Source organism: Oculina patagonica, chromosome 9 (assembly GCF_052425735.1).
Source record: "Oculina patagonica isolate OP01 chromosome 9, crgOcupat, whole genome shotgun sequence".
Taxonomy (NCBI): Eukaryota; Metazoa; Cnidaria; class Anthozoa; order Scleractinia; family Oculinidae; genus Oculina; species Oculina patagonica.
The window spans coordinates 19358140-19384728 of record NC_135766.1 but is presented as its reverse complement, the minus strand read 5'-3'; the positions used below and the strand labels follow the sequence as shown (position 1 = coordinate 19384728).

General features: G+C 39.7%; 3 protein-coding genes across 6 annotated transcripts; all 3 read left to right on the top strand.

Annotated features, from left to right (window-relative positions):
- Nucleotides 1-864: 864 nt before the first annotated feature.
- On the top strand, nucleotides 865-11028 carry LOC144666358 (uncharacterized). 3 transcript variants are annotated; one of them, XM_078527777.1, is made up of 4 exons: nucleotides 865-1254; nucleotides 4007-4843; nucleotides 5140-5173; nucleotides 10382-10464. In XM_078527777.1, exons 1-3 carry the CDS (start codon nucleotides 948-950, stop codon nucleotides 5160-5162), a joined length of 1167 nt encoding a protein of 388 aa, XP_078383903.1. In that variant the 5' UTR covers nucleotides 865-947; the 3' UTR covers nucleotides 5163-5173; nucleotides 10382-10464. The 3 variants fall into 3 exon arrangements, with proteins under 3 accessions (XP_078383903.1, XP_078383902.1, XP_078383901.1); XM_078527776.1 differs by lacking the exon at nucleotides 5140-5173 and having other exon boundaries at nucleotides 874-1254; nucleotides 4007-4780; nucleotides 10382-11028; XM_078527775.1 differs by lacking the exon at nucleotides 5140-5173 and having other exon boundaries at nucleotides 874-1254; nucleotides 10382-11028.
- A 1144-nt stretch (nucleotides 11029-12172) lies between these two features.
- On the top strand, nucleotides 12173-17309 carry LOC144666355 (uncharacterized). The gene is made up of 4 exons (XM_078527772.1): nucleotides 12173-12569; nucleotides 13498-14166; nucleotides 14678-14959; nucleotides 16719-17309. Exons 1-4 carry the CDS (start codon nucleotides 12263-12265, stop codon nucleotides 17189-17191), a joined length of 1731 nt encoding a protein of 576 aa, XP_078383898.1. The 5' UTR covers nucleotides 12173-12262; the 3' UTR covers nucleotides 17192-17309.
- A 3970-nt stretch (nucleotides 17310-21279) lies between these two features.
- LOC144666353 (uncharacterized) lies at nucleotides 21280-26419 on the top strand. 2 transcript variants are annotated; one of them, XM_078527768.1, is made up of 5 exons: nucleotides 21280-21288; nucleotides 21921-22209; nucleotides 23542-24306; nucleotides 25032-25304; nucleotides 25924-26419. In XM_078527768.1, the coding sequence occupies exons 2-5, from the start codon at nucleotides 21924-21926 to the stop codon at nucleotides 26394-26396; spliced, it is 1797 nt and encodes a 598-aa protein (XP_078383894.1). In that variant the 5' UTR covers nucleotides 21280-21288; nucleotides 21921-21923; the 3' UTR covers nucleotides 26397-26419. The 2 variants fall into 2 exon arrangements, with proteins under 2 accessions (XP_078383894.1, XP_078383895.1); XM_078527769.1 differs by lacking the exon at nucleotides 21280-21288 and having other exon boundaries at nucleotides 21828-22209; nucleotides 23554-24306.
- The last annotated feature ends 170 nt before the right edge of the window (nucleotides 26420-26589 follow it).

Below are 26589 nucleotides of genomic sequence, written 5' to 3'. Positions count from 1 at the left end.
ATAAGAATCTACAAAGATTTCTGTGAACTCATCACACTCTTCCGTCTACTTTCAGACTAATATTTATAATTTTAGATCATGGATGGAGACTGGTTTGATCCTGCTCGTGACGTCATAGTCTTCAGTTACCTTATTGTTACTTATTTTCGCGGGACTTAATTTTCGCGATTTTCGCGATTTTCAAAAAATCGCGAAATTAAAGACCCGCGAAAAAAGGTTCTCGCGAAAAATAACGACGCGAACTTTAATACCCTTCAATACGATTCGTTATGATTAATCAATGTTCTCGTCAGTTTACTACATAATTATCTTGGTACAGTCGTCAAACTAGCTCTACTTTTGTTACAAAGGAACATGTCAAACTGTTTTAAGCCGGTTTCGTTTTGATAATCATATGGTTTTGTTCAGTGTCATTGGAAACTATTGCTGTGGAAAATGCAAATCAGTTGTGCCAAATTTGAGACTTACTGTTTGTCAATGCAGACCAGTATCTTGACACTTTTCGCGAAATTAAGTTCCTTTGAACATATTTTTTTGACCAAATCGCGAAATTTAAGTCCCGCGAAATATTCCCGTTCCATTTTCGCGAAATTAAGTTCCCGCGAAAATAAGTAACAATAAGGTAGTTTGTGGCGTTATTGTATAGTTTTCGCGTTGGAAGCAGTTATTGCCTCTTGCTCAAGGACTCCTTTCAACAATCTTTTGGTTTCATTTCAACCTTTGATACAGTCTCTGTAAAATATAATTTTCAAAATTCAAAACAGACTTTGAATTATGTGATTGTAATCCAAAGTTAAAAAGGGTCAATTTTTAATTTTTTCTAATATATTTACGTAATAAATACCCTTGTTTATCTGCGCAGACGGGTTTCAAAGGATCATATTTTGTTGGCAGTTTTCCACTTTCTTCGGTATCGCTGTCTCACTGAAAAACATCGCGCCGAAGAAATGGAGTCAGCGTCGAAATCCTTTCCCAAATCTCATCGAGTTCGAGAGTTTCTTCCCTCCGTTAAACCTTCATATCTGTCGCTGATTTTAGTATTTGTATGTGGAATAAACCTGCTGAGGAACGAATCCACAAACGATCGGCTGTTAGCCTTGGAAAAACAAATGAAGATTATGAAATCAAGTAAGAGTTGTGTCGAGACTGGTCCGCAATCAAGTAATGAAGAAATGTCCAATAAGCCGATCGCGGAATCTGTGATACTTGACAAAAATACTGGAAAACCTGAAAACAAGCTTTATTATTCCACAGGTAAGCCGAAACATTCTACATTGAAGCATTGGATTGTTCTAGAACTACAAAAGTCGATCCTTAATACCCCAGATTTTCTCCGTTCAAGTAGTTTGTGTCTAGTGAGAGACAACAGTAGGGCCCGGTTGTGCAAGGCATAATTAAGCTAACCCAGGATAAGCCTGCAGAATTTTGTTTCATTTTTTTTTATTTTTCAGTGAGATTTTTTGCTTATATTTCCTGCCCTCCTGTTGATTAATTCCAAAATGGAATGAAAAACACATGTTCACAACAAAAATGATACCCCGTCAACTTTTAATCTGGGATTTATGTGTTAATCGGCCTTCCAACAAACCGGTCGGGTTGTGATTGATCTGACATATCGCATATGGAAACGTGATTTCCTTCACTCCCTTCAGGGATCCCTTTCTGGCTAAATCGAATGTATGTTAAGTCAAACAAGTATGAGATGCACGCAGATAACTGATTCAGCTGGAACGTTCAAAGTATTCTTTTCCTGAATTTTGAATTCCCGTACATGCTTTTACTAAATGTGTCCAAATAACAATATGATAGACCATTATTTAACAAATGGTAAACGTCATAGCGTGCACTATTGAGTTACAGATGCACGCGGGAGGTTGCTAAGCACGAAAGATGCGTAAGAGTCGCCCGAGGCGATAGCCGAGGGCGACTCTAGCTTCTTGATTGCTTAGCAAACCTCCCAAGTGCATCTGTAACTCAATAGTGCACGCTATGACGTCTACCATTTGTTTTATAGCACAACTTTTAGGATATTTATTAAAGTTTCTTTGAGTAAAAGTGCGCGCGCTTATTTGAAAAATAACGTGTAGTGCTCGCGTAAACGCTGACGAAAACCTAAAAGAAAAAAACAAACAAAACAAAGTTTTGAATTATTTCAAACTTGCATTATACCTCAAAGTCTTTCAGCATTATGGAGAAATGTTTTTTCTTATGTTTAGCTTTTTAAATTCACAGGAAAATCGAGAAAACATGTAAAAACTCGTGAAGTAGTGGCACTTTCTTATGTCATGTCGCAACAGATCAGCGCGCGCGCACAGGTTGAAGCATACGTCAGCGTGCACCCATGGGCAAATAGTAGACGCTAAATTAACCAATCAGAACGCGCGCTTTACTTTAGTTGTGCTATAAAATGTATTATAGAACATCATTGACGTTAAAAAAGGTTCAGGCTTCTACAGTTAGGGTCTCTTTTTTGTTATATACCGTAAAATTCCGGTTATAAGCTCCCCCGCTTATAAGCCCCTCCGGTTATAGGCCCATCTACTTGGGAACAAAAACATACATCCGATTACAACCCCCCCCCCCCCCCAGGTAATAAGCCCTCTCTGCCGGATGACAGTACTGAACAGGGCTAAATGTTGCTTCAAAACGTATTTCGAACAACACTCCCGTGGCTCGTTTCGAAACGATTTTTTTATTCCGATTATAAGCCCTCCCGGATATAAGCCCCTCCGTTTAAAAGCCCACACAAAACCCCTTACGAAGTTGCATAAGCCCAGGGCTTATAACCGGAATTTTACGGTATGACAAACGTGCCAGATTTTGCATGCAATAGATATGTGATATGTTGTCGGCACAAGATACAGCTTAATAGTACAAGGTCATAACCTCCGAATAAAGCGATATACGAACCCGATCAGGCATTGTGCACCATGCCAAGAAACTAATTGTCACGCAGATTGTCAAGCAACTTGACAATTAACGTCATCTTCTCGTACCATGTCACGTAGCAGTATTAACATTTGTTGATTGAAACCTTTTGTTGAACGCATAACCCCTTCGGAACGTATGCTTTTAATTTAAAATACACTTTGTTTCTTCAGTTTTTTCTCAGCATGGCCTTGTCTTCTTTATCTTACCAACCGTGTCAGCACCATTGCACGCGCACTGCACTGAAGTCTCGCAAAATCTACCAGGGAATCGCCAAAGCTTATTATAGATTTGAGATAAATTAAAACTCGAGATTTCATCAAAACAGGAAAATGTTCAAATTTGAATTGTTTAACGATGTGGTAACAATCGACAGGTTGCTTTAAATGGCTATGAAACGATTTTTTATAATTTTAATTATTAAAAAAGTAAAATTCACAAAAGTACTATTTGACATGCACAATTTCAAAGTTTTAGAAATCTGCAATATAATCTTTTTATTTTACAAGCGCTTAAAGTTGTGCTTTTTTGCTTTTAAAAAAGTCAGGGGACTGGATACCTATCTATTTCGAAATTGCAGCGTATGACGTCAGTTTGTGTGCAAAAGCCTGTTTACACTCATTGAGGCAATTTGTCTTCAATTGCACTCACTTACTCATATTCTAATTAATTTTTATGCATTAAATGTAAATTAAACACGTTTTCTCCTACCACCCCTACTGCGTTGTTTCGCGTCACGTAATCTCATGTATATTCGTTTTTCATCTTTTTGAGGCGAGTATAAACACAAAGTGCGCGGGTGTATCTTTCTCTCAATTTTTTTTCTGCCGCTCAAAATTAACGCTTGTTGTTGCCACAGGGCTTAGAGGACTCGACATTGACGCAACTCCAATGAAACAAAAAAACATTCAAAGGCGAATGAAGTGAGATTGTTATTTTATTAAATGTTCATTTGGGAAAAATTGCTTAAGTCGACGGCACTTCATCGAATAACCATGAGGTTGCTCGAGGAGCCTTTGATTATATAAATGCCGCGTTTATTATTGCAACCTCCCTGAAATATTTTTTGTCCTTGTAGATGAAAATACGTCGAAACGGCCATCAATAACTCTCAGAACAAGAAATCGCAGACAAGCTTCAGACACTTCTTCCATAACAATTATTGACGTACGCAACGAGTTCACCAAGCAATTTCAACAACTTATGCCAACCAAGTACTGCAGGTCAAGCGAAAAGGTATGCCCAGCAGGTCCCCCCGGAATCCCTGGTGCTACAGGTGTAAAAGGGTCTCGTGGCAGGAGGGTACCGAAGGGGTCAAGGGGAAAGGCTGGACTTCACGGTGTTATGGGACCACCGGGTAAATACGGACCAAGAGGAGAAAAAGGAGAAATGGGTTACCCGGGATCGAACGGCATGCCGGGCCCGTCTGGCTCGAGAGGAGAAAAAGGAGCAATAGGTAACACAGGATCGAAAGGCATGCCGGGACCTGCCGGTCCTACAGGAGAAAAAGGACAAATAGGTCAACCTGGATCAAACGGCATGCCGGGACCTGCCGGCTCGAGAGGAGAAAAAGGACAAATGGGTGGCACAGGATCGAATGGCATGCCGGGACCTACTGGCCCGAGGGGACAAAAAGGACAAATGGGTGCCACGGGATCGAAAGGTATGCCGGGACCTGTTGGACCGAGAGGACAAAAAGGACAAATGGGTTACCCAGGATCGAAAGGTATTCCCGGCCCAGTTGGACCGAGAGGACAAAAAGGACAAATGGGTTACCCAGGATCGAAAGGTATGCCGGGACCTGTTGGACCGAGAGGAGAAAAAGGAAATATGGGTTACCCAGGATCGAAAGGTATGCTGGGACCAGTTGGCCCGAGAGGACAAAAAGGACAGAAGGGAGACCCAGCACCAAAAGGTATGCCGGAACCTACTAACTAAAGGCAATTTAACGTGATTGTAGGATCATTTTAATGATCCTTTAAAAAGCCTCTTTTTGTGTATTGCATTGTATTCAATTACATTGTATTTAGTTAGTTTTTTAGGATTCAGTGTTATTTTTTCAGTGTGTTGTCTTTTTCCCGGCAACAAACCGGCAAATAACTTTTAAATGCATGCCTTTACTAACAGACCAACTGGGCAAATGTAAGTTCAATTTTTGTCGTTTTCAGTTTAGTTTATAGTACAACTTCTGTTACTCTTATTCAATTTCAGTTTTAACCACACTGAACTATTGATGGCTCGTCAGGTAATGACGGTAATGCATCGTATTTATCCGGTTGTGTCTGTTAGTAAAAGAACACAATTAAAGGCGTACGTTTAAAAGTTACTTGTCGGTTTGTTGCCGTATTCGGCAGTTATAGTGATGATTGTATTTAGCCCTATTTTAAAAATAGTAGACCCCTGACTGTTGAAGTAATAGCCCTTATGCATATTTACGTCAGACTGGCTAATTTCACCACCAAGCCTCGCTTTCGAAGTGCAAATAAGTAAATTTTATCATGAACAAATTCCCAAAGCAGCAAAGATGTAAAGAATACCCACGTGAAAAACTACATGAAAGTGGCAGAGGTGTGAAAAAAATTCACGTAAAGGATTGGTGGTGAATTTTAAGAAACTTACGGCGTTATCATGTATAAGGCCTATTTTCAACTCAAGTTCTCAAGTCGGATATATCACTTAGAGCGTCCAACCGGTATCGAAATGTCATGGGCTCGACTCCCCTTTGGGGCTCAGAAAATCTCTTTTCTTCTTCTGAGTATTCGACTTGAGAACGCTTCTTCATTTAATCTCTTAGAAATATAACAGGAATTAAGCATGACGGTCATAACTACATATATTTATTGTCATAATAAAACTTTGTTACTGTTAGAGCGATTTTAACTTGACCTTGAAATGATCACGCGTCAGGAGGACAAAACGAACTGTTCCACAGAAAAGCTGTTCTTCATGCACTTTCCAGCTGGCTGAGAAAAAAATTCAACCAATCTGGCTGGCCATGTTTTTTGTAATCAGCAGTTGTCTTATTTTCTAAAGTATAACCATGTAAAATTTCATAAAAATCTAATGACTGGTTCGTTAGAAATCGTGTGTTTCCTCGGCCAGCTAGAAAGTGCATGAAGAACAGCTTTTCTTTGGAACAGCTTCGTTTTGTCCTTCGAACAGAAAACCAACAAGAAACGAAAAGTAGGAAAACATTCGATAACGAACTTACATCAATTATGCGCTTGGACTTTCGTTCGTCTTGCGAACGTGAAAATGTATTATGATTATACGGAGGCAAACAAACATGGAAATAAGTTCAGCTATCGGCACATCAAACAAGATAGAACTCTAACAAAAAAAACAGTGTTCAAGGTCAAACGAAAATCGTTCTAATTTTTATTACTGTTGTTTTCATTTCAAACCAAAAACTGAAACAAGACAAGATCACTAAAAGGTCTGTTCCTTTTAAATCAAAATTATGTTTATATTCGTGACACTGAATTCGGGCCAGTGCAGAAAACAATTCGAAATATTTATAGATTTTTGGTGGCATATTTCAGTAGCCTTTTTTGCATAATTTCCGGAAATACAGTAGAACCCCGGTAACTCGAACTCGGATAACTCGAACACCCCGCTAACTCGACCATACTTCCATTTCCCTTGGATTTGAACTCACTTTTCAGTCATTTTTACTCGGTTAACTCGTACTCGGATAACTCGAAAACCCTGCTAACTCGAATTAAATTTCGTTTCCCTTGATCAAAATTTGGGTCAAATTTACCGCGATAACTCGAATTCCGGTTCTTGCAACTCGCCACGGTTGCCTATTGATTAGAGCAACCAAACAGATCACGTATTTGTCAGCCTTTTTCCACTCGTATCCTCAGAATTTATGATCGTATTAGAGTTTCTGACGAGATAAGTTTAATTTGCACTGTACTGTATACTGAAGTGCTGAAAAATCAGTAAACTATCAATTATTAACTTGGCAAATTAAATATTCAATTGACCCCGATAACTCGAAACCCCGCTAACTCGAACGGTTTTTCGTTTCCCTTCAGAGTTCGAGTTACCGGGGTTCTACTGTATATTTAGACAATTTTACGTGACATTTGTACCTTTTCCTAGCACTTCTTGACAGGTACTATTTATACTGCTACTGAACAGACGCAGTCTAAACAGTCTCGTTGCAGGATACTTAGAAACAGGTTTCCCGAGTGTCAAATCGTGATTAATAGTTTGTGACAACTGTACCAAGCCGTAAGTTGCCTTAAAAAAGATATATAAGCTTAATTTAGACAATTTCATAAAAGTTACAAAGTACAGCCTGAGCAAAACTTAAGCTGCGTTCACACTAGGCCAAAACATGTTAGTCTGATCACGAATGAAACATGTATCGTTGTGAAACGTGTTCACATCAGGCAGTGCATTGCGTGAACCATGATTTAAACATCACGAGGTAGTTTCAATCAGACTAAACACGTTAAAAATGGCGGACATGCGGCGATGAGGCGAGTGCCCAAAAGTTTCAAATTTGGGCCTTCTTTGTGACCAAATGTTTATTTAAAATATGGACTAATCATAGTCCCTACTAATGAAGCGATACAACAGGAATTATCGGTGATGGATAGAAAGCAGAATATTTGGCAGAATACTGATCGCCACGAAAGTTAACCACGGCGGATACAAGCGCGCAACATTGCAATGCAAAAACAAACTTCACAAAAAAATCTTCTGTTACCTACTGATAGCGCAAATTCTGACAACACTGTCTTTTTGCTTAACGCTTGAAAGCCCTGCTCCATCGAAGGGCTTGTAATTGAAATTAGACAGAAAGACAAAGATTTAATGGAAACGTTATTGTAATTTCGAGCTATATTTTTCGGTTAAGGTGTTTATGCAAGAACCGGGAAACATAAATAACACACCAGGCCTTACTCGTGTTTGAAACTGACACCTAATGTGAACAATGCAATAACAAGCATGTTTAGGTGAAATATGTTTCGTTGGAACATGTTTATTGTGAACATGTTTCGGCTTAAATGTGAACAAGCTTTATCAAATTCTTAGGAATATAGCAGGGCTGTGTTGGTTACAACTACGTATTATTTGGTTTCACTGCTGTTAGAATGAGAGCGAGTCTCATTTGACCTTGGAATGATCACGTGCAAATAGAACGCAAACAAGAAACGAAAGAAATAGAAACTTAGAATGGTTTACTAAACGAACGTGAAGGCACTGGGGCTTTGGTTGCTCCAGCAGACGTGAAAAAGTAAGCCACGTAAACGGTTCTCTTGCGAATCAGTTTCATCAGTTTTGGTCCATCGAACGATAAAGATACATTCTTCGTCATATGGGGAAGCAAACAAGAAGATCGAACAGAGGAATATACCTACATGTTGAACTATTACCAGACTGAGAAGTACTCTAATGAAAGTTCAGTTTTCGGCTAAAAAGACTAAACTATTTATAGTATTCTCATTATTTTATTTTATTATATGTTCTTTTATTTTAAAATTTAGTTAAGGACTTAGAAATCTATTTTTCACTTTTTTTCATTTTTCATGTATTTGTTTACTTGTTGTCATTAGCATTACTTGCTATAGGGCCTAACACGCTTCATAATACCGAGGGTAAATAATTCAACCATTCATTCATTCATTCAATTACAGTGCCGTAGCAAGGGTAAAATAAGTGGAGGGGCACGCGAGAGCCGGAGGCGCGACCCGCTAGGGGGGTCTGGTGGCATGCCCCCTCAGAAAATTTTGAAATCTAGAAGCTTGGAAATTCTATTTTCAGCGTTCTCCAAGAGTTATTTGTGATTTACGCATATCGCGAATTATTTTTTTCTCAAGCATCTCAGCGGTCCGGAATCCTGAATCCTTTAATCTGATTGGCTAATTGCGCGCGCTCCAGCGGTCCGGTTTTTCTCATCCGGACCCCGCATACGGACCGCTCACGGCGCGAAATCATTTTGCACCTTTGAGTCTAACAAACACATGAAAGTTTTGCTCTCCAAAGACAAAAAAAGCCTCACCATCCATTGTTAATGCTAAAGGACAAAAAAGCAGTGGGATTAAAGGCCTCAAAGTTCTTCAAAAGGCGAGGTATTTATTTATTTCTCAACAAAATCGAGTTGTAGTTTACCGTTCGCAGTTTGCCGTTGTTTGTTCATCTCGCAATGATTTTCACGCCATTGCGGTAAAATTCATTCGGTTTTTAGACTCTATCTATGTGCTAAACTGCATTGTTTATCTTTCACTTTTTGCTTAAACAGAACACTATTTACCATCATTCAAGGAAATGAGATTCTTTGATTAAAAACGGACAAATTAATTATCACAATATTGTGCCGTACGTAGACGCTACGCATTTCATTCAGTTTGGCACTGTTTATCAGAATAAAAATCAACGCAGAGATTATTAAGCTGTTCAATACAAGTGTATTAATAGCTTCTTAACTGCTTTTCGGTCAAAGAGTACTTTTGAATCAGAAAAATAGGCTTAGCAAAGTTGCAAAGCTTCTATCAAGACTTTTCAAAACACTTAAGCTTATAGGGAATGTTCGGGAAGCCGAAATCGATTTAAAAGTGTTATGTTTTGTGGCATATTTGTGCTATATTTTAGTATGACTTCATTTACATTTCTTGATTTTCTGCAGTGTAAATTAAGCTGAACATTTCTTGAGTACAGTTCATTTTAAGCGAAGCTTTTTTATTCGGAATTAATGTTTGTCTTGCTTAATGCTTGACCCTTGCTTGTCGATCAAGTCGGACTCGACATTGAAATCAAATCCGCGCGTATACAAACAAAGATTTTGTGGCAGATTTTTTCACGGTTTCTTAAATCCAAACAAACTTAAGTAGGAAAAAAATAAAAACGTTATTTACCGGCCTAGGTCGGTCCGCATTGGGAAAAACTGTACCCTCGGTCTTGAGCACGGCCTTCGGCCTGCGGCCTCGGGCCGTACTCAAGACCTCGGGTACAATTTTTCCCAATACGGACCTCCCGGCCGGCAAATAACATATATTTATTTACTTCCTACACTGTCTCAGCAAACCACTGAAGAGAGTATAACACTTGGAACGTCAATTGCAAAATAGAAAATCGACTGTCTCTGTATCTTGAAACCAGCAAATGTTTCACCTTTCAGAATCATCGTAGTACGTTCTGGTCTTAATTTCTGGTTTGTTTTAGTTTTTGGCCGTTTAACATTGTTGTGCATCACCCTACGTACGTTAAAAAAATGAAAAGAACTACAAATGTTATTGTTTCAAACCTCTCGGGAGATAAAATTTTATTTTCAACATTTTATACAGGTCTGTTTTTCCTTTTTGGGAAAAAAACTGGGGGCACGGGCCCCCCGGCCCCTCCCCTTGCTACGGCACTGAATTATTCATTTTTAAGGTCAAATGAAAATCGTTCTAATTGTTGTTGCTGCTGTTTTCATTTCAACTTCTCTTTTCAATAGATTGTGATTGCTGGCGAAGCCGATCCAAAAGTCCACATTTAAGTGTCTGGTCATACTCCTCTGGACACGTTGACGCAATTGATTTTCAAACTAATGGTGACGTCATTCTGCAGGGATACCGTCTGTGGGGTGTCGGCAGCGGTTCAACAACATTTCAGGTCACCATTCGTTTGTACCGTGGAAGTTCTTTGATCGCAGAGAAGACTGGGTCCTACTTCACCAGTTTCAGTGTTAACACGTTTGAAGTGCATTTTTCACAAGGGATTTCTATTCGTGCAGGACTGTTATACACCGCAACAGCTAAAATAACGACAAGTGCAAGCTCGTTTTACCACAATGATGGTATATCAAGTGCTTCATGTTCTGGCGTCACAGTTACCTTTACATCGTCATCAAAAAACAATAACGGATCTAACGTCAAGTATGGGCAAATACCAGCGCTGATTTTCCGTTCACGTCAATGTCAAAATTAAAAAAAAAACTCGTAGTTATATAACTACATGCAAGTCAATCAACCCGTCAGTGTTACATCGTACATCGCTATCTTACAATTTAACCATAGACTCCGTTGAATATGTCTATAAATAAAGAACTAATAAAACCTTTATTTTATATCACCAGTAAATAAACGGGTTTTGACTTTTTAGTAAAACATACAAAGTCATATTTTCGCCTCGTATACTGTTTTTCTATCTTCTTTAGAGATCCGTCGATAAGTACAGCGGGAGGGGGGGTGGTGAGAGGTGAGAGTAGATTGGGGGTGGGTCATTTTGTTAGCAGACATGGGGCGTCTTGATTTTTGCGAGCTATAGGTGAACTGCTAACGATATCCATATTCAGATATCGGCAGACATACATTTCCATCGATATTTTGACCGAGACTGAACCGACTGTCGTCCTAGACTCGACCGACTATTTTTCTGATTGTTCCTGGTCAGAAGAAGAGACAGCAATTAATGCACCACATAAATCTGTTCTTTGATAGTAATTTCTAGGACATTAACCTTCTTAGAAAACCGTCTGAAGATCGTATATATCATATTTACTTTTTATGAATCCATATTTATAACTGACACTTGCATTCTACAAACCCTTTCCTGGACCTGTCACACACTTCCTTGTACTTTCAGACTTTGATCTATCAAGAATTTGGGACACTGTTTTTAAACAGTCTCCCAAAATGCTGCTTGTGACGTCATAGTCTTTGGTTACTTTGCCTGTGACGCCATGCACTATATACTATCCGAATCGAAACAGTTATTGCCTCTTACTCAAAAACTACCATCGATAGGAACTGTAAGGACTCTTTTATCATCATCATCATCACTTTGTTTACCCTCGGATTTGAAGAGTAGCTCATACAGCTAATATCTCCGAGCATTTCACAGTAAGCACAGTACAACGGGCAAAGACCAGACCACAACATCGGGAACTCCATGCCCTACTCTTTACGATAAGCGTGTGGGTTCTTTTACGTTCCCTGCTGACCATAACACTGAAGATGCAGGAGACGGGGCCTACGGTTTATCGTCCTTATCCGAGAAGACTAGAATATCTAACCATTTGCAGATGTCATTGCAAAGGCAGCATATTCTCCTCAGTTATTTTAAGACCCTGAGTGTTTTTTGATAATCTTTTGGTGTCATTTCAGCCTTAGATGCCGTCTTTGTAAAAGATAATTTCCAAAATTCAAAACAGACATTAGATTATTTGACTGTAATCCCAACTCATAAAAGTTTTATTTTTTAATTATTTTCCTATAAACATATATCCGAAATAAATACCCTTGTTTATCTGCCCAGACGGAGGTCGAATTTTGCTGGCAGTTTTCCACATTCTTCGGTCTTCTTGTCTCACTGAAAAAAACATCACGCCGAAGAAATGGAGTCAGCGTCGAAATCCTCTCCCAAATCACATCGAGTTCGTGAGTTTCTTCCCTCTGTTAAACCTTCATATGTGTCACTGATTTTAGTATTTGTATGTGGAATAAACCTGCTGAGGAACGAGTCCACAACCGATCGGCTGTTAGCCTTGGAAAAACAGATGAAGATTCTGACATCAAGTAAGAGTTGTGTCAAGACTGGTCCGCAATCAAGTAATGAAGAAATGTCTGTTAAGCCGACTACGGAATCTGTGATACTTGAAAGAAAGACCGGGAAACCTGAAGAGAGCCATTTCTATCCCACAGGTAAGAATCTTGATTGTTCTAAACTGTCATTTAACGTGTTTCAATGATCGTTTGATTTTGTGATACACTTCAGGTCCTTTTATTAGGAGAGTCAATCCGTTTAGTGAGAGACAAGAACGGTCAGGTTGTTCAAAGCACGATTAAGCTAACCCAGGATTAGCCTGAAGTTTTTGGTTCAGTTTTCAGTAGAACTTTTTCATATTTCCTGTCCTCCAGTTTTGACGTCGACTAATCTCTTCTCCACTATACATTACCAATGAAACATTTTTACGCAACAAAAATGAAACGTCGTCAATTTTTAATCCTGGTATTTGAGTGTTATAAAAAAATAGGCTTTCGAACCGGCCAAGTATGTTTGTGATTTATCTGGCACATGGAAACATGTTTATCTTAATCCCTTTGTAGCTACCAAATACAAATGTATGTTTAGTCTATGTACTGTGAAAAGCCCACAGATAACTGAGATTCAGTTGGAACGGTAAACTTATGGTCCTGGATCTTAAGGACTCATACATGTTTTTTTCTGTGCCGGTATAGAATATCAATATGATAGAACATCACTGACGCTAACACAGTCAGGCTTCTACATAAAGGACTCTTGTGTTTTATATGCCAGACGTGGCACCGTATCGAACTGTATGTGAGATCGAGATCCTGCAAACAATAGTCATGTGATATGTTGTCGGCACAAGATACAGCATAATAATACAAAGACCATGACCTCCGAAAAAAGGAATATGCAAACCCGACTAAACGTTTTGCACTGTACCAAGCAACTTGTCACGCAAACTGTCATGCAACATGACAACTAACGTCATGTTGCTTCACGTTTACTTCAGCATGGCATGTGTCTTCCTCATCTTCTTTAATTGTGTATTTTAATGCGTTTATTCTTGTAACTTCCTATAAAATTATTTTGTCCCTGCAGATGGAAATATGAAGAAACGGCCATCAATAACTCTCAGAACAAGAAATCGCAGACAAGCTTCAGACTCTTCTTTCTTGACAATCGGTGACGTACGCACCGAAATTACCAAGCAATTTCAACAATTTATGCCCATCAAGTACTGCAAATCAAGTGAAAAGGTATGCCCGGCAGGTCCCCCCGGACTCCCTGGTGCTAGAGGTACAAAGGGATCTCGTGGCAGGAGGGGACCAAAGGGGACAAGAGGAAAGCCTGGACTTCAAGGTGTCATGGGACCACCTGGTAAACACGGGAAAACTGGAATGACAGGTCCTATTGGACCAAGAGGAGAAAAGGGCGATATGGGTGTTCCAGGCCCGAAAGGAATACCGGGACCACCCGGAAAGCCTGGAGAATCAATATCTGCCCCGCGAGTGATGTTATCGCCAGCTGAACAGACTCGAGATGAAGGAGGAAATACGAACTTTTATTGCACTGCTGGTGGAAATCCGCCTCCTACAATCGAATGGAGTTTCAAGGGCAAGAAGCTTGTGTCAGGATCTAAATACTTGATCAAAGCTGATGGAGAGTTGAACATTAAACATTTAAACTACAGTGACGCTGGACGGTACACTTGTGTTGCAACAAATATTCTTGGATCTCATAACGCGTCTGGAAACTTGACTGTTAAAGGTGAGAAAATCATCATACGAATTTAATTTACCTTTTACCAAACAGTGATCGAGGAAGACATGAAATGTAATAATAATAATAATAATAATAATAATAATAATAATAATAATGGCACACCACAGAGTGGCTCTTCGCCTGCCCGATCCTAACTAAATTTACAGATGTAAAAGATTAAAAAATATCTAAAAATTTATGTGTACATGAAAACGAGATATATAGTTTCACGCTTCTGTTTGGAATCGTCAATTTGCAAGTACTGTAAGAACACGTAGCAGAGCTGATGAACCACTCCGTAGATATATACTGGCCGCGCGAAATCGCTATAGGCCGTATCTCATATGCAGCCGTTACGTTGGCCGTTAGACAATGAGGACCATTGTGTAGCGAATTGAGGTTTTTATTCAATTTGCTACTTCAAAAATGGGTAGAAGGTAATTAAGATCCGGTACACACACCATTCCTTGCATATATTAAATTAACTTTATCTGTGTTTGATTTGCACCTAATATAGGTCTTCCTATATTCACCTCATTACCTCCATCACTTGCCACACCAAAAGAGTTATCTACTTTTCAACAAACTTGTCAAGCTGAAGGATTTCCACCTCCCGTGTTAACCTGGACCAGACTAGGAATGCCTTTGCCTGTGGGTAAGACTGAAGTAAAGGATGGCAGTCTGACTATAAAGAACTTGAGTCCTGCTGACAGTGGATTGTACGAATGTGTGGCAACAAACAGCATGGGTACAAAGAAAGCTAAGATGAATGTGGTGGTACAGCAACTGCCACCTAAAGGTTTGTACTTTTTTAAGCAGCGATCTTTTACAAACAGTACTTTGGTGTTGTCACTAATTATAAATGAACAGTTTTCCTAATACGGTGGCCATTTTGAATTGAATTGTTTTGAAAAGCTTTTAGGTACAGCTGCGGTTTAGCTCACAGGATGGCTGCCAGACTTTTAACCCATGATACCACTTAACTCAGTTGGAAAACAGTTTGTATCAGAATAAAGGATGTACTGCAAAGATTTTACTGGAATATACTGAGCTAATGAATTAATCACTGTGCAAACTTTATAATACTTGTACTTTGTAAAGAGATGTATCTGTGTATACTTTGGAAGAATAGAGGATGACACTATTGTGGATAGGCCTGGATACCAATATCCCGATTTTTTTTTTTGTTTAAAAACTTAGAAATTTCTCGATATTAAGATTTTTGTTTATGCTTTTGGCGTTTTTTCCGTACAGGCGTTTGCAGATAGCTTGCTCAACGCGATGCCAGCAATATTCAGATTTATTAGTTGTTTCTCACTGAATGATGTAACTTTACACATCTTTTGAAACATGTCTTTTTTTGCGTCGAAGCCGCGAAATAAAGAACCTCTGGCGCCCGGGTAACAACTCCCGTGAAACTGAAACAAAACAAGATCACTAAAAGGTCTGTTCCTTTTAAATCAAAATTATTTCGGGCCATTTAGAAAATTCGGAAAGTGCAGAAAACAGTTCGAGATACTTAAAGATTTTTGGTGGCATGTTTAGCCATTTTTTTCATAATTTTCGGAAGTATTTAAGGTATATTTGTACCTTTCCCTTACACCTCTTGACAGGTACTATTTATACTGCCACAAACAGACGCAGTCTAAAGAGTCAAAATGCTGGATACTAGAAGAAACATGTTTCGTGATGATCATAATCACGAATATAATAATAATAATAATAATAATAATAATAATATAATAATAATAATTATTATTATTAAATCGTGATTAATAGATCATGCACCTGTACCAAGCCGTAAGTTACCTGAAAAAGATTTGCTTTACTCAGACAATTTCATATAAATTACAAAGTGATGATTATGCCTGAGCAAAAATTGTCAGTTTCTTAGAAATATAACAGGGCTATGTTGATTACAGCTGCCTATTATTTGTTGTCACTGCTGTTAGAATGCGAGCGAGTCTTATTTGACCTTGGAATGATCACGTGCAAACTGAACGCAAACAAGAAACGAAAGGGAAGGGTCATTTCGATTGTTTTAACAAACATAAACAAGCGCGCTTGGGTTTTGGTTGCTCCAGCAGACGTGAACACGTAAGCCACGCAAACGGATCTCTTGCGGATCAGTTTCATCAGCTTTGGTCCATCGAACGATACATTCTTCGTCTTATGGGGACGGAAACAAGAAGATCAATCAGAGGAATAGACCTACATGTTGAACCATTGGCAGACTGACTAATGAAAGTTCAGTTTTCGGCTAAAACGACTAAACTATTTATAGTATTCTCAATATTTTATTTTATTAAATGTTCTTTTATTTTAAACTTTTTTAAGGAATAAGAAATCTGTTTTCATTTAATTTTATTTTATTTTTTTTCATCTTTCATGTATTGATTTACTCGGTTTCATTAGCATTACTTGCTAGAGGCCTAACATGCTTCATAACGCCGATGGTAAATAAAGCTTTCATTCATTTATTCATCCATTTTCAAGGTCAAATGAAAATCGTTCTAATTGTTCTTGCTGTTGTTTACATTTCAACTTCTCTTTAACAGATTGTGATTGCTGGCGCAGCCGGTCCAAAAGTCCAAAAGGAAGCAGCTGGGGATACTCCTCTGGGCGTGTTGACGCAATTGATTTTCAAACTAATGGTGACGTCATTCTGCAGGGATACCGTCTGTGGGGTGTCAACAGCGGCTCAACGACCTTTCAGGTCACCATTCGTTTGTACCGTGGAAGTTCTTTGATCGCAGAGAAGACTGGGTCCTACTTCACCAGCTCCAGTGTTAAGACGTTTACAGTGCATTTTTCACAAGGAATTTCTATTCGTGCAGGTCTGTTATACACCGCAACAGCTAAAATAACGACAAGTGCAAGGTCGTTTTACCACACTGATGGTATGTCAAGTGCTTCATGTTCTGGCGTCACAGTTACCTTCAAATCGTCATCAAAAAGCGGTAACGGAAGTGGTGTGTCTAGCGGCCAAATACCAGCGCTGATTTTCCGTTCACATCAGTGTCAAAATTGAACAAAGTCAAGTGTCAAAAGTCAAGAGCGCAGTTGTATACGTAGTGTCGTACTTTTCGTGTACTGTACATGTCTTAGTGCTCCAACATTTCTATTGTCGGCCAATAATTAAACTTTTTTTTACAACTCGGTTTACTAACCTGAATTAAGAAACCTAAACAACTAGCAAGAATTGAGTACAGAAAAATGTTTTAAAATTACGAGTTTGAGTAACCAGGCTGATTGATTTGTATTTTGTCGTTCTATAGCCATTCGTGTGATTAACTTGAAGCCAGAAGGCTATCACAAAAATTTCATTTAGGTTCACTTACTCTAGTGTTTCTTTTGTAGACGAAAATTGTTATCGCAAATCCGGGGTGTGTCTGTGTCCGCCGCGTTTATATTTGTGAGGTTAAGGTTTAAAAAAATCCTGTACTTAAATACCGTAAAACGATCTATTATTAATAAGCCCCTGCTCTATATTAAGCCCAGATGGCAAATCGCGGCAATTTTTGAAAGAGCAAACAAGGCATCTTGACTTATTATTGATGCTATTTTATGAAAATGTGTTACCGGCACTAAAACTTTGAAAAGCCCACTTTATTTATTTTTTTTTGTGTACCGTAAAGAGGAGGCATTATAAAAGTCCCCGCGTCTAATAAGCCCCGTTTCTAAAAGATCTATTTACTCTGAGATCTGTAAATTACTGCTTAAGAGTATCCTTTGAATGTGATAATTATAAAGAATTACTAAAACCTTGAAATTACAAAAAATTGCAAAAGAATTACAAAAACTTGTCGTTTCATGCCATCAATTAAACGTACACAATCTTGGACCCAGTCATATTTTCGCCTCATACTCTCAGTAGATTGTAGACAGACCGATGCATCTAACTTCTTCAGAGACTGGCCGATAAGTACTGGAGGGGGGAGGTTGTGAATGCATATTGGGTGTGCGCAATGCTTCTGGTGTGCGCGATTAGTTTTCGAGCTCTTGCAGAGGTTGAGTCATCGTGTTAATAATTTAAACTAATAGGCCCCGTTTACACGGGTCCGGACAAATTTTTGCACGGACAAAAACTTGCACGGTTCCACCTTGCGTTTACAGGGGACCGGCGGAACTGGACGAATTTTTGAACGGCTAAGTGTGCAAGTTTGGGACCTGAAAAAAGCAGGTCAAATTTTTGACCGGCACGGTTCCATATTTCGTACGGACTCGTGTAAACACCCGAACCGTGCAACTTTTTGCACAGATAGCGCGGTTAAGGCCTGGAATCTAGTTATATTTTGCCTGGTTGCTTAGCAAAAATGAAACATTTTGTTGCATTATGCCCCTATTTTGTTACATTTTGTTTTAAAAATTTAAAAATTTGAGGCAAAAGAAACCCAGAAAGCAGTTCACAGATATGAGAAGACGAGCGGCGGCAGCCTGCATCGCTATTTTGGTACGCATCGGTACGTCGGGGGAATTTCTCCTTGTCGTTATGAGGGTACTTTTCCAAAAACATTTTGGTTACGTCTTCGTATTTGCTCCTGACCGTTTCCCAATCAACTCCTTCCCCTGCTTTTCTTGCTTTGTAGTCTATAACTACATTAAGCAACAAATTAATTTCTTCATCAGACCACGTAAAGTTCTTGTCTGCCGCTTCTGCCGCCACGTTTGATTTGCCGCGTGCTGCATTAGCTGCAACATGATTGGCTTAAAACATTAGCGATAACCAATCACAACAGAGACGTAAAAAAGCCATTCAAATGCCGCGACTGGTCTAAAATTTGCACGGTTCCGTGCAAACACCACTGCAATCTGTAACAAAATTTGCACGGATCCATGTAAACAGGCGGTCCAGGTACAAAATTCGTCCGTGCAAAAATTTGTCCGGACCCGTGTAAACGGGGCCTAAAATGTTACATGCAGAATGAAAGTAAATTTCCCTCGATTCAGAGCATCTTTGACATCCTTATTTGCCGATATGTAACAACTATTCACCTCAGTGTCGGTGGCTAGTGGAGGATATTTACCTCGCCGCAAGAGGTGAATAGTTGTTTTAGTACATACTAAAACAGTGAGATAATATAATCCGAAAGGATGATTTTTTGACTAATTTATTTCCGCAACGATTACAATTTTTCGCGCGTGTTGCTCGGAGGTGAGTAGTTAACAATTATCCTGCGAAATCGCGCGGAATATCGCCTGATACTTAACTAACGAGGCCGTAGGCCGAGTTGGCTAAAATCAGACGATATTCCGCAAGATTGAGCAGAATAATTGTTTTATTATGCAACAAATTGTCAAAAAAAGACATTTTGCAGATAGAAAAACTGTATTTATGCAGCGCTTTACAGGATTTCGGACGAATCTTCGCAACCTACGTATATCGCAGGATATCTGTTATGTACGGATGACAGATAACGTTAACATTTTGACCATATATGGGCAGCGCGCGCATGTGTTGAATAATAATGCAGGATATCTGTTATGTACGGATGGCAGATAACGTTAACATTTTGACCACATATGGGCAGCGCGCGCATTTGTTGAATAATAGCAAAGGATATTCGGAGTTTGAGTAGCCAATCAGCGCGCGCCAAAAACGCTATCTACTGTTTTAGAATATACTAAAACTAAATAAGTTTCATTCGTGCGGTTGTTATAACTTCGGCCGTGTTCTATTACGATCAACCGCGTTTTCGGTTGGTTGGATTGGTTGAGCTTTTTCGTGTTCCACTGAGTCCAGTTGATAGGGTTGTTGAATATTGGTCAACCGTTTTACCGAAAATAGTTGAGCAAGTGCTTTACTGGGGAAAATTCAACCGTTTCAACCTAGCTAGTTTGATGCCGATGGAAAAAGATTATCAATCAGACCAACCGAAAACTGAGAAAACGGTTTTTTCTATTAGAACACGTTACCAGCTGAACCAACCAAAACCGGTTGATCCCAGTAGAACACCATCGAAATGACCTATTAATATGGCATAACCTGTAAAGTAGGGTTGCCCTATACCCGATTAGGGAGCTTGACTCCATCTAGTCTGTACTCCTGCCACTGCTCAAGTAAATTATAAGAGGGAAGCCTCGAGCCAAGTGCCCATACTTGCCGGATCTTATCCCGGTTTATGTAGCATAAACTCAATAAATCGGCTAGGAATATTTCTATTCCCCCCTAAATGGGATGCTAGTCAATCGTGGGGTACCCTCGCAGCATTATGTCGCCGGTACCCATTTATACACCTGGGTGGAGAAAGGCACTATGAGAGTGAAGTGTCTTGCCTAAGAACACAACACAATGACCCGGCCAGGCGTCGAACCCGGACCGCTCAATACGGAGCCCGGCGCACTAACAATTAGGCCACGCGCCTCCCAAAGTATGCCAAGGTTTATATAGGACCATATATAATTACAGAAAAAAAGCCTATAAAATCAGTTTGAATTGCCATGTCTCTGGTGTAGTTGTTCCTTTGTCCGTACTCTGTGTAGCACAGATTTGGAGATGAGTGAAAGCTAAGGGTGAATTACTCAGTTGAGTTAAGACAAAACTGACAAGTAACGCTGTGGCAATCATCAGATTTCTCTCTTAAGGTGGATTTCCACTGTCGCGTTTTTGTCCACGCACTGTCGTGTTTTTGTCCACGCACGTTAACGTACGTGAAAAATATAAACGTACGTAAAGATGAAATTTTACGCTTACGATTGCGTCCGTTGACTTTACGTTGTCCAATTTCCAATGCCACGTTTTTTCTAGGTATTTACGTACGTTACACGCACGTATACGCACGTACCGATCGTGAGGGTTTCGCAAAAGTTGAACTGAGTTCAACTTTTTTCGCGGCTGTCTGCGGTTACGCAGCGATTTAACCAATCCTACTTTTGGATTTTGTCACATGACAACACTTGCCATGTGGACGCCATTTTGTTTTAGATCGCCGTCGAGGTAAACATGGGAAAATATTCAGACGTAGAAGCACTTCTTATAGAATAAGTTCGAAAATTTCCAGCAATATGGAACTGACTACAGACACAAATTACAAGAACGCAGTAGTGAAAGAAAACGCCCGGCGTCAGGTTACGGAGGCCGTGAATCGGGAAGCCGGGAAGGTCCACTCAAATCTCAAAGTGCATACGGTAAGGATGATAAGGGTTGTTTACCATTTACCAATTTCGGATGGGATGTAACTGGTAAGACTATTTTGGTTTGCCAAAAATAATTCAAAATAAACGGAATCTCAAATTCCCGACCGGAATATTCAAAAGATAAAAGTGCTTACCATTTGCTTTTAACTGTAAATTCTAGGCCTTTCGCCATTTTCTACCCTCAAACGCGGCTACTAAGCTCGGCAGTTCCAGGTAATCGAGGCAAATTCTGGCAAACAGAGCGCGCCAAATATCAGTCGGAATTTCTGTTAAGTTTTATGTTTACCAGTCTCCTAAACTGTGAACCCATCAATTTCACCTTGTAAATGGTAAACAACCAGGGTACAATTTCTTATCTACTGTATATAACTGTCGAATTTTACATCATAAGGAAGTTGCAACATAAACATCAAACACATGCTCTCTTAATCCAAACGTTTGTTTATGTTTCTTCCATTCCCTCTCACCCACCTTAAGACTAAACAAATTTCAGCACTTCAGATGTGTAATGGTAGACTCACAAAACCTACTGTTTGCCATCAAGTGTCAGTAAAGTTAGCAAATACATAAGTGTTATCGGTGTTACAGTGCCCACTTTATCCCTTGCTGACGGTGTGCCATAGGGAATGGAGACCTCCAAGCATAATCGAGTTGGAAATTACCTTCCTTACATCAGACCCTCTTATTTGTCAGTTATTTTGGTATTTGTTTGTGGAATTCTCTTCATAAAGAATGAAAGAGCAAACGATCGTTTGCTTGCATTGGAACGACAGATGGCTGTTTTCACTGAGGAATGTTACGCCTTGAGGTTGAATGCAAGACGCGAAGAAATTCCGTCAACTGCAAGCAGTGGTGAAAGCATAAAAAGTGTGCCGATATCAACGATGAAAAATCGTTTCTTCCTGCCATCAGGTTGGTACTCATTAGCAGTCGTCACTTTTGAGAAAAAAAGCAGGCGCGGGGAATGATGGAAGGAGGCAGAGCCCCCTCGCACCATTCTTCGTGTCTTGCAATTTTCTCACGACTAGAGACAAGTCAGGTATTTAACACTTTTAACATTTCAAGTAGCCTGAATTTACTCAGAAAACGGTAGTCTGTACACAGACCGTGTCTTTTAGTAGTCATGCAGCAAACGTGAGAGCTAGAGCCACCCACAGACGTTTCTTGTTTTCTAGCCAGCCCCGGTTTAAATTTTGTTTGCGCGCTCTCGACAAACTTTAGGAAAAATAGAGAGTCTGTGAACAGAATAACAAAACGGCAAATATGTGAAGAAAACTTCAAATATATAGAAAATGTTTTAGGCGCAAAACGAATCTGTCCAACCTTTCAAGATTAGGACAAGCTGTGTTTCTTTGTCTCGCCAAAATCACTGGCAATCTTTATATCACTCTTCAAGTAGCTTTGTTTTAAAGGCATTACTCAGTTGTTAGCAATACTTTGTCTCGTGTCGATCTTGTGATCATCGGTTATTAGTTTTGTCACCCGTTTGTCGAAGCTAGTGGTTTAGCACTTTAATAACAATATAGTTTTTACGGTGGTCGTGCATGATAAAGTATCTTTGTCGACCTTGGCATAGACCTCCACGAAGTCTAAAATTATGTTATTTGTTAGATAAGCGTTATTTGCTTGTGTTGTCCATGCTATCCAAGTAGGTATGTTTTGGTGTTTACGGTATATTTCTTCCGTTTCTCACGGTCTAAGAACCAAAACATGCCTACATTTTTGTATGTCTTTTTGCGATATGCTTGTAATCAAAAGAAGAAGTTGGTTGCCGAGTCTTATCAATAAAACAGTTCCAAGCAGAGTCATAATTTTTTAAACGATCCAAAGTTAGCAAATTGCTGTCCAACAAGTTATTTGCGTGATCGTGACAGTATTATAAAAAACGTTTATATACGAAGAAGGATCTAGATGGAAAGGTGTAAATGCCAGTCTGTAATCATGCTGTTTTAACCCAACCCCGGTTGCTCTCCGGCCTGTGTTGTAAATAATAATTGCTAGCTGACGGTAAAAGAATGGGTCATTTCATTGTCAGGAGGTAATATTTTGCTCATTTGTTAGCAGTCAGTTAGGCTACGATCGGATGTTTGCTGTCAGTTAGGATGTCAAGGTAAATTTGCTAGTTACAATTTCAGCTTCTTTGACAGTTCAAAAAATATTATATTGTGTCAGAATAAGTGAGGTTTGCAAACCGAAAATTCTAATTTCAAATATTAATCGACGCATTTACTTGACTCATTTTAGAGCCTGTTAAAGAGCCTGTCAGCAGTTTTCTACAAAGATCCCGAAGGCATGCCACTGTCAACACGACAAAGAGTTTTTCAACTGAAGACATAAGCCGCGAGATTGCCTTTCAGTTGGGAAAATTTATTCCAAGTGCATACTGCAGATCAAACGAAAAGGTGTGTCCTGCTGGTCCCCCCGGACATCCTGGACCAAGAGGTACAAAAGGGTCTCGTGGCAGGAGGGGGACGAAGGGGACAAGAGGAAAGACCGGACTTCAGGGTATTATGGGACCACCCGGTAAATACGGAAAACCAGGAATGACGGGACCCACTGGACCAAGAGGAGAAAAAGGGAATATGGGCGAAAAAGGACAAGAAGGTGTCACCGGAATTCCCGGGGAAAAGGGAGAACAGGGAGTAATGGGATTTCCGGGACCAAGGGGAGAAAAGGGGGACAAGGGAACTCCCGGTCCAATGGGAGTGCAGGGACCGCCAGGAGAACCCGGAAAATCAATATCTGCACCACAAGCGATCTTACTTCCAGTTGAAAACATAGTTGACGAAGGGAAAAATACGACATTTAATTGCACGGTTGGTGGAAATCCTGTCCCAACAGTTGACTGGAAATTTGAAAATGAGACCCTTTCGTCAGGATTGAAGTATTCCATTCAAGAAGAAATACTAATTATCAACCAGTTGAATTTCAGTGACACTGGATTGTACTCGTGCATTGCAACTAGTGCTCTAGGATCAGATGAAGCCTCAAGAAACCTGACTGTTCGAGGTAAGGTGATTTAAAATAGAGCAACCATATGTGTGCAGGGTTCGTAGGGGTCCTCGAAAACCTCGAAAGTCCTGGAATTTTATTGGTTCACTTCCCAGGACTGGAAAGGAAAGTCCTGGACAAAGACTACCGGTCCTGGATAGTTCTAGAAATCTGTTAAACTCAAGTAACAACTGAATTCTCAAAACTTACATTATAAGAAATATACAGACAGTAAGGAGAAATAATATAAAGATCTTGGCAATAAAAGGGTTTATGTGAATTTTGAAGTCCTGGAAAAGTACTGGAAAATTGTTTGTGAAAAGGGCACGAACCCTGGTATGCTTACGTTGACTTACATGACGCTTTAATATTAATGCCTTAACTAAAATGACTGCAGATTGATCTGAAGGGAAGTTTATACAGGCTATTTTTAGTGCAATGTTTGTAAACCAGCTGGAACTTCAGAGGGATGCGGTCGTGAGTTCTCTACATTTAATCGCCGGAGGGTTCGAAATTATATAATTCAGACATAAACAAGACCATCCTTGTTTCGTATGTACATGCTCCAAGACAAAACTTTTGAAGTTTTCCCGAAACTTCACACATGCGCATTTTGTGGCAATGTCTCTTAAGAACTATGTTTCGGAAGAGCTTTCAAATTAAAGACCAACAGGCTTCGGGTATATAAGCGCTTTGCATCGCAAAGATTGTAATTGAAGACGAAATTTTTTTTTTCGATTTAGCTGCACCTATCTTCACCAAGAAACCTCCAGCAGTCGTAATGCCATTTGAAGGCACGGATTTCATTCAAACATGCCAAGCAGAAGGCTTCCCAGCTCCGGTGTCCAACTGGACACGACTTCTTCAGCCATTTCCTTTGGGCAGGACTGGAGTACAGGAAGGAAACCTCACCATAAGAAACCTGAGTACAACCGACAGTGGATTGTACGAGTGTGCTGTGAAAAACACGATGGGCGTAAAAAAAGCCAGGATGAACGTGGTAGTACAGAAAGGAGGTTAGTATTGTTTTAAAGAGTCGGAAAAACGAGGAAACATTTTTCTATGGTTTCGAATGGTTATTTCCTCGTTTTGCCATGGTTCCATGCTGCGCGGAAAAAGGGAATGCTTGTGTGGTGTAGCAGAAGCAAATGTTTCTCTTGAAGACAAAACTTGACGCTGGAAACAATGCTTAAAGAATGGCAACTGGGAAACATTAGGGAAACATGTGCTACGAATGTTTCTGGAAACATGTTTCCTCATTTTGCCAGGACTTTAGTTTAAATGAACATTTAGACGAAGTGGTAGAAAGCGTTTCATAAACGCCTGAACTTACTAAAATCGCTTTTCTTCCCTCTCGCGCCCTCGATTTTCCGCGCTCATTGGGCCACCCACCCCATTCTCCCTTCCTTCCCTAGACTGTTTGTAGCCTCTCTGTTTTTAACACAAATAACCGAGAAGGAAAACAGCGAGCGCGAAGCAAGATGGTGGGAGGGGGGAGGTGCAGGGTGGATCAAGCGAAGCGAATGAAAGAAAAAAAAAATCCATACTTTTCAAAATTGTCGAAATATCGGTGTATCGAATATTTGGTATCGAATATCGGCCCATCGTTAGTAATGGCCAATTTTGTTTTTTCAGTGGTTTGTAGCTGTTGGCGTTCAAGAGAAAAGTTTCCAGATGTTAGATACGACAGCTGGAGAAGTTCCTCGATTGAAGCCATTGATTTCAAGACCAGCGGCAATATAATCTTACGTGGCTATCGCCTGTGGAAAAATAGAAGGCTGTTTCCTAACAGCCAATTCACGATTCAGCTGTACCAAGGAAATGTCTCCATTGCCGAGGAATCTCAAACCTATGATGCCAGGTATTCAAGCAAGAAAACATTTGAGGTGTATTTTTCACGAGAAATGTATTTGCAAGCGGGTGTTAAATACACTGCTGCTGTACGAATGCCAAGTAAGGTTAATTACGCTGCACGGAATAGCGAAATGAGCAACAACTTTTGTTCCGGAGTTAATGTTGCTTTTATGAAGTCTGGCCTGATGGGCTCAAGGCAAAGCTCCTACGTTAGTCAGATACCGGCACTCATGTTTCTTAGTTTAACATGTTGATAACGTTTCTACCTTCGACATTATTAAAGTATTGCATAGTTGATTTCCAAGGGAGTATAATGATTAATTTTGTTTATTAGAGAAATAGGATGAACGTTACATGTAGAGGAGAATAAAATAAGGAAAAATTGATACATTTAATTTCCAGACGCCATGTTTACTATACTTCGAGCAAAACAAGTAAGTCTTAACT